Source organism: Lolium rigidum, chromosome 7, assembly GCF_022539505.1.
Source record: "Lolium rigidum isolate FL_2022 chromosome 7, APGP_CSIRO_Lrig_0.1, whole genome shotgun sequence".
NCBI classification, from domain to species: Eukaryota; Viridiplantae; Streptophyta; class Magnoliopsida; order Poales; family Poaceae; genus Lolium; species Lolium rigidum.
In genome coordinates, this window is record NC_061514.1 from 314,993,231 (window position 1) to 315,001,602 (window position 8,372).

At 56.1% G+C, this 8,372-nt stretch overlaps 1 protein-coding gene across 1 annotated transcript; it reads right to left on the reverse strand.

Moving 5' to 3' along the window:
• Window positions 1-6,254: 6,254 nt before the first annotated feature.
• Window positions 6,255-6,875, reverse strand: LOC124673184 (transcription factor bHLH149-like). The gene has a single exon (XM_047209309.1). It carries the CDS (start codon window positions 6,873-6,875, stop codon window positions 6,255-6,257), a length of 621 nt encoding a protein of 206 aa, XP_047065265.1.
• Window positions 6,876-8,372: the final 1,497 nt, after the last annotated feature.

An 8,372-nucleotide genomic window follows, 5' to 3' on the forward strand; every position in this document is an offset into this window, starting at 1 on the left:
CATGTGTTTGGCAGCGCGTCCGGCTCTGCCATGGAGGACGAAGATGTAAGTTTTCCCTTGAATCATGGCTTGTGCATATATAATAGAGCTCCGGCGAGCAAAAAATGAGCCTTTTGATTGGTTTGCTAGGTGAAGGGCGCCGACATCCTGAGTGGCACGATCCACCGTGGCCACGCCTACGGGCGAATACGTGGAAGGAGACGAGTAGGATGGCGAGGAGATCGACGAGGACGCCGTTGAGGTAGCCGAGGAGGAGCTGATCAACGTCGACACCAGCATGTCCACAAAGAACAAGAAGAGGAGGAAGAAGAAGGCCGCCGACACTTGAGCGCCGAAGTGGAACTCCCTGGAGGACAGGTGCCTCGTCGAAGCTGGTCAGCCCCCATCACTGGCACCAATCAATTTGGCGGCAAGTACTACAATCGCATCTTTGATCAATTCAATGAGAGAAAGAGTTTCGGTGAGTAAGCCACCATCCACATGATCCGGAACGAGTCCGCCATGTCTCACCGTTTGGAACCTCATCAAGAAATCATGCAACGCGTTTCATGGCTACTATGAGAAGGTGAAGAACCGCGTCAAGAGTGGCAAAACGATGGTAGATTGGGTATGTGTCGGCATTGTATTCATGTCTACCATTTGATAGCTTGTTCATGTCATTGTATTGATGCATTGCTTGCTCTTCTTGCATTTGCTAGATTCTCGACGCCCTCGCCATGTACAAGCATCGAAATGGCGACAAGGACTTCCCCTTCATGCATTGCTTCACAAAGCTTGATGGTTGCAAGAAGCAGGGACGAAGCTAGAAGAAAATATCACCGGTGTCAGCACTATATCCTCTCTATTACACTGGTGTCATACTCTATAAATACAACTTAGTTATCAATAATTAGCGAAGGTTTTAGTACTTTCCATTGGGGTCAGCTGACCCCAATGCATATAAGGCAGCTCCGTCCCTGGCAAGAAGTGGGACGCCGTCTGCCTCACTCTCAAGGACAAGAACCACGTCGGAGAAGATGGACCGGTCGCAGCTGCCCCCACCTCCGCCGGGCATCCCATTGTCAACAAGAAAGCCAAGGCTGAGAGGAATGCGGTGCTGGCATTGGCCGCCATCGATGTCTCCATCGAGAAGATGGTGTCCTCCTTCTCCATCGGGAACAAGGAGGCCGCGGATAGGGGCGCCGCCATGTGGAAGGCAATGTTGGAGCAAGATGTGAAGATTGGGCTCGAGAGGGAGAAGGTGGAGGCGACCAAGATGGAAGCTCAAACCGCCATCATGAAAGCAATGAATGAAGCGACACAGCTACCATTGGCCAAGATGACTCAAGAATCGAAGATCTTGATGGAGGACATGGCGAGCATGGATCCATTGGCAAGGGTGTGGCACGAGATGTACCGGCGGCGGCTGCACCGGCCGGTCCACCTCCGAGATGAAGACGCCGAGCCTCACGATCTCTTCGTCCGTCATGTTGTCCGGGTACTCAAACTTCCGGCCCTCCGCCATGGCCAACTGCCATTCCTGGAAAATGCATGCGACGTACTCGTCGCTGTCGTCCTTGGCCTCCTCGTTGTGGTACGCCAGCGCCTCGCTGAAGTCCTTGTCGTCGTCCCCGTCGCCGTCCCCATTGTCATCGCTGTTGTCGTCGTCCTATGCAGGCGCCGGCGCATGCCGTGTTTGACGATGAGGCGCCGATGGACGGTCAAAGGGGAAGTCCCTGTCGCCCAGGAAGCCCGCCCTCCACCTCAGATCCTTCTCGGACTCACGATAGGTGCGCTAGCTGTCGGAGTCGATGGCGTAGGCGGGATCGGCGCGGAGGTCCGATGGCAGGTACCGCCGCCTACGCCGGATCTCGGCGCTCCTATATGGCTCGCGCGCAGGCACAGGCGGGACAGGCACCCGAAGGTAGCTCAGCCGCCAGCCGCTAGGCATGTGTGCGTCCCCCAGGCGTCGCCCGTCGTCCAGTTCGCGTGCATCAGCCGCACCACGTTGACGGGCAGCGGCACCCTCTGCCGCCGCTCCTCCTTGGTGCCGCTGTCGGACGCCTCGAAGTCATTCTTCTTCTTCCCATGGTGCTGCGGTGGCGCGCGACGGTGGTGGTGGGAGTGGAGTTGTGGCTGATGGCAGGAACGATGTCGATCGACTTTTAAGGCTGGCCGCGCGCGGGAAACGATGCCATTGTCCGCCAGTGTGCATGCAGAAGAGGCAGCCGCGACACTGATGGCGAAGGCTGCGGCGCAGACGCGTAAAACGCTGACCGCGGAAGCGATGCCCTCGATACAGGCTTGTTGCCATACGAGCCCGGTGGAGAGCGAGCGGTCACTTGAGGCATCCGCGCAGCTTTCGTCGTGACGCATTCCAGACGCAAATATGCGCCGGTTTTGCGCTGCTGTAAATGGTCTGGTCACGATGTGTCCCCACTCAAACATATTCGAGACGTATTTTCGACTCGGGTGAACGACCGTTTGCGTCGCCCTGTTGAAGATATCCGTAAGTCAGGCGAGGGAACATGTTCCTCCAACGTCCGCGGGCAACATATAACCTGTTCCCACAACGGCTCGCACCTGGCCGTGCATTTATTCCACCTGGCAGCATTCAATTCGACCACTCGCAGACCCTCTCAGTCGACCATGTATGTACGTTGTACAACCATTAGTCATGTACGCGCGTTCGCATATTTAATGATGGGCAATGGCCGCATCGCCACACGCTACGTGCGATGATTTCGAGACCACCCAAGCCCGGGCGCTATTCGTCCACACTCCAAAAAAACATCTTAATTAGGCGAGGCGATGCCATTCCGCCATGGCCCCATAGGCAGCGAGACCAAAAACGGCAAAAAAACGTAAAGGTTGAATGACAGTACCACGTACGACGGCAACTAACCGAAAAAGAGGAGCGACACGACATGCCTTGGGACCCATGCATATGCGCATATGGGAATCGGAGCATCTTGATTACTGTTCTGGGGTCCTCTCCCGTGGACGAATTCAGGCAGCGAGCTAGCTATTAGAGCATCTCCACTCGTCTCCCCACAGAGCCCCCCACGGTCACTTTTTTTTCATCCGGACAGCAGAAATCGGTCCGAACAGCTTCTGCTCGTTTTGGTCCGGATTGAGCCTATTTTCGTCCGGGACTCCCCATGCCATCCTCGGTTTCCGGGGTCTCCGGGACTCCGGATGAAGCTAAACCAACCGCCCACGCCCACGTGTCCCCTCTTCGTCCGGATTCCCGAGCCATCCTCTTTTTCCCGAGAAACGCCGCTTGGGGAGCACACGACTGGGAAACTACTCATCCCCACGCCAAATCTTCCTCCAATCCGGACGAAAATTTCGCCGGATTTGGACGTGGGGAGCGCCAACGAGTGGGGATGCTCTTATAGCTAGGCAGCAAAACTCTTTGGACGGTAGTTGCTTGGTCTTGGTCATCGATCACACGCTCGGTTTCGGCAAGTAATTAATTGCGCGTGTGTTGTGCTCGATCGATCGATGAGGTTAGGTGCAATGCCACACGCGGACGTGGCGACCACGGCTGGAGGCTGGAGGCTCCGGCCGGCGGAATAACTCGGGCGAGAGCGAGAGGCCGGCGGGCAAGAAGCTGCATGGATCGTGTAGTAGTCATTATCTGCAGACTGTAGGAGACCAGCTGCTGGTCTTCGTCGCACACGTACTGTGCTTGACATGGGGCAAGTAATAGCACCTGTGCTGGTGGAATGGAAGCATCGATCGAGCCTAGCTACGTGCGGATTCAACACGGACGTGTGTGGACAACTCCGGCGACCGAAGACTGGAAGTTGAATTCCGGCGACCAGAGGCAGGCGGGTGGACAAGGTGCGTAAATCGTGTTGAAAGAGTCACGACACACATATCCATCATCTGTAGATCGACTGCAGGGAATAATGCCAGTGAATCCCTTGTCATCAAGGATGCAATACGCTTGTAAGCTTTGTGTAGTAGTACAATCTTTCTCTAACCTCATCTGAACCCACGAGCCCTAGCCCTATGCGGCGGTACATCGTCGCCGCGTAGTCCTCGCCGTCGTCGGGGTCCCCCTCCTTCGGCTGTGGCAGGTAGCTAGCTGCTGCAGCCCTGGCCAGCTTCGCCGCATGGCCTGCTGGACGAGCCAGCCTCGTCGAGGTTGATGATGAGGCCGAGGCGACGGCGGCGGTCCTCCTCCTCGCGGTGGTAGTTCGCCACACTCCACGCTTCGACGAACACGTCACTACTAGGAATAAGCTTATAGCCGGACTTATTACCGCCGGCGAACTCGGGCCAAAGTGGCCGGCGGTAAGGCCTTCAAGGGTCGCCTCGCGTTACCACCGGCGAAGTTGGTTGGAGGTGCCGGGGCTAGCCCACTTATCGCTGGCGAAGAGAGCCAGAAGGCGCCGAGGATGTGTTGGGCCCCGAGGCCCCGGATGGGCCTCGCATTACCGCCGGCGAAATGGGTTAAAAGGCACCGGGGATAAGGCAATTCCAAGTAGTGCGTCCGTCGCCGCGAAGGACTCCAGTTGGGCTTGGTGCAGCCCAAGGAATTACACAGTGGAGGTTTTGAGGATTGGAGAGGAGAGGCGAGGTGGAATGCGCGGCGAGGGAGGCGCAGACGCGAGTGGACGTGTGTGGAAGGCGATGAGAAGACGACTCCACGTACGCTGACGTGGCGGGTCCACGCCCATGAAAGTGTTTCCCGCGGCTTTCCCGCCAGTACGCGGCGCGCCGGCGCCCCGGTAGACTCCCTTTCTACTGGGTTCGGCTTAGGGACGCTGGATACAAAGTTGAACCGCACCAGCTAAAAAAACAATTTTAGGGACCACCGGCTGGACAAGAATTTGGACGCCGGCACTCCCAAAGGCCTAGGTTCCAAGCTTGTGTACGTACAGTGTTCGTAACCTCATCTGAAGCCACGAGAGTGCTCATCCGTCAATATTGCAATGTAAACTCGACATACATGTACGTACGAGTAGCAGATCGACAAGCACGCAACGACGGGCTATGTGCCTCTCCCTACTGTCAACATTGCCATGCAAGTACGAGTTACGGCCACATCTCCACTGTGAACCGTGAGTCGCACACGCGCCTGTCGCTCGCTCGCTGGATCGATCGCTCGGTCGCCTGTTGGCACGGGCGGGCGTGTCGTATGCGCGCGCGGGCAACCCCAATGATGGCGCGACATCCATCCCCACCGTCCATCTCCATCCCCACCACGCGTACGGACCACGTGCGGCCATCGCACGCCACCCCTCTGGCAGCCGGGCCACCACGCCGCATGTGCGCCTGCCCCTCTCTCTATGCCGTGGGTATCCACACGCGAGCTGCCCTGCTTGTCGCGTAGCCCGGCGGTATGTACGTACATCACTGTAACTTTTTATTACGTACAGAAACTGTGGACTAATCGTTGTAGTACTGTTCTTTTTCTTAGAGAAATAATTCTGCTGAGTAAGGTAACTGCAACTAGGCCATGCGCGACACCTGACAGTCGGCTCCGGCCTGGCCTCGCCCCATTGCGCTGCGTGGCCCGCCGCGGAGACGAGTCACGTGTTATTTAATCCATCCACATGGCCAAATTATAATTACAAACCCCTTTCGTCGTACTGCAGGCAGGCGCCGTACGTACTACTGCTCGATCGATCCCGTTCATCTGGATTTGGACAAGAAAACGCAACGGAAACCAAACGCAACTGTCAACGAATTGACACCGCTGCTCTGTTCAAGGCAGACAATGCAGTCAAATTGCTTGCTGAAACTTAATTAAGAACGTGGAGCACAAGTGTATGAAAGTCTCATGCATTTACCTCACACCCAAACAGGTTAACTGAAACACTAACGAACAAACATCTACAAAGGGACGAGCCACTTACTGTATCCCTCCAACTAGCACGCGGCTCGATTCGGCCAAGAAAATATACTAACGGAAACCCAAATCTTACAGGACTGCGGAAATGGAAATTGCCCTGTGCAAATAGGCACAAATGCATCAGTCGAATTGCTGATCGGAACATGCACACCAAAATTCGTAGTATGAAAACCTCATGCATTTACCACAAACACAAACTGAAACGCTAACGAACTGAACATCTGCAAGGAACGAACGAGCCACTTCCTGTTTCTCTCCTCCTAGCACGCGCGCGGCTGGCCGGGTCAACAAATCGCCAGCGCGCGTATCATGCATCAACCACACTAGAACGGCACGGGGAAAAATGTACATGCGCGTCGGTCGGGAATCTTGGAGCTGGCCGGCCTTGGAGCTTGAATTGGATTGATCACGACGGCGACGGCGATGGGGGAGCGACGGAGGCGAGGGCCTGCGCGAGCGCGGCCATGGCGCGAACCTGCATCTCGAGCGCGGCGATGTAGTCGGACGCCTCGGAGAGCAGCGCCGGGAAGGGCAGCTTCCGGCACCCGGGCACCAGCCGGCCCAGCTCCTGCGCCTTCCTCGCCAGCGCCGGCGCGCTTGAGGAGCTCGAGCCAGAGGAGGATGGCGCGTCCGTCGTCGACGGACGCCGTCCCTGCGGTTGCGGCGCCGGCGCCCGGGAGCTGAGACGCACGCGGTGCGCGCGGGCGCGGCTGCGGGAGGCGAGCAGCAGCACGGCGCGGCTCCACCGCGACCGCCCCCTGGCGGCGACGGCGAGCGCGCGGTCGGCGGCCTGGCGCACCTCGCGCGCCGCGGACGGGCCCCTCCCGGCGCGCACGAGGCGCAGCGCGTCGAGCAGCTTGCTGGAGTAGATCTCGTGCTCCCGCCGCGTCCGCCACCTGGACGGCGCCTGCTGCCGCCGCCGCCCCGCCACATCATCCGTCTCCGGCTCCTCGCCGCCGGCCCGCTTGCGCTTGCGGTCCCGCTCGTCTGCCGCCGCGGGGATCGTGGACGAGGAGGAGGACGCCATCGATCGCGCCGAGCCACTGACGCTCTGGTCCGGTAGTGAGCTCTGTTTGCGCGCGCGCTTGTGCTGCAGGGGAGGCGCTCTCGTCTCGGTTGGTTCGAAGCTTGTCGTCCGAGGCAGGGGAGCTGCCCCGGAATATATAGCAGGAGAACGGATTTAACTCGCGATTTTTTAACTAGTCCCGTTTGTATCTTTGTTGGCCCTGTTGTGCATGGATGAACACGAAGTGAAACAAAACTGGATGCACGTACGTGGCTCCGTCTAGGCCAATCACGACCCTAGGCAGGCTTAACTTGCATCTAGTGTTTGACGTGTACGACTCCCGATTCATTTCCGGCTGCAAGGACGGCGCGCGTACTGGCGTGTACGTCCATGGGGTTTTGCCGTGGTGTTTTTTTTCTGGACGGTGAAGAAGGCCGTACCTACGTACGTGAGGAGCGAGCGAGGGAGTGATGCAGGTCCAGCGCGACGGGCAGTGGGCATGAATGCATGATTGGGCACTATGCATGGCGAGAGAGCTTCCTACATGCCATGTTCCTCATGGGCGATGCTAACATGCTGCCAGGGGTGCTCACATGCTCCGACTCGTCGCTAGGCACGCGCACGCACGCACATTCTCTTCACCTCACCTACTTCCACATACGTATCGTCACATCGGATATACGTACTCGCCTACATTGCCTGCACGTATATCTAACAGAAAGAAATACAGCAAATGCACTAGAGATGAGGTAAAAAAATACAAGAGATATGAAACAGGTTTGGAGGTCAAATGGTCAATCCTGGCGTGTACGTGAGAAAATGTTGGCAACAAGATATGAAGAATCGGTGTGGGAGGGAGCCGACTATCTTCAAGGATCTGTTGGCAACAAAACTCGAGGCACCCTTGATGATGTTAGAGGCAATGTGAAGTGCACAAGCTTCAACTCGATCTCCTCCTGAATTTACGGGACAAATATGCTCCATGGAGGTAGAGCCTCTCAGGCATGCATTCAGTGGCATCTCGAGGATGATTCAATCCATGTCGTCATGTGAAGCACCATCAATCTGCTGCGTTGATTCTTAGTTTTAATGTTAGTAGGTGCGGTTTTAGGTGTGATGCTGCTTACCTTCTGTCGCTGGTAGCTTTTGGATGAGTTTTGGTAAGTTTTCAGAGTGCTGGTGGTAACTGTAGAGTTTGATCAGCGCTATGCCCGCAGGGGCGTCCTGGACTTTTAAGGGTTTTGGTTGCGGTAGTCTTGATCTACTAGTTATGTAGCTTTAATCTGAATCATGAATATGACCAAGACTTTATGGTTACGTTTTATAAAATGGATATGGGGAGATGTCTCCCTGTGAATCTAGTAGAAGAGATATCTATGTTTTTGGCCGACGAAATACCCCCCAGGATTTGTCAAACAAATTCATAAAATTTATCCAAAATTTCTCAAAAATTTGAATTTGCACAGATTATGTGAATACCGGTTAATTTCATGTGCTATTACAGTCTTCCAGTGGCAA

Coding starts and splice junctions, on each gene's coding strand:
- LOC124673184 (XM_047209309.1), bottom strand. CDS start 6,875: ATGGCGTCCTCCTCCTCGTCCACGATCCCCGCGGCGGCAGACGAGCGG.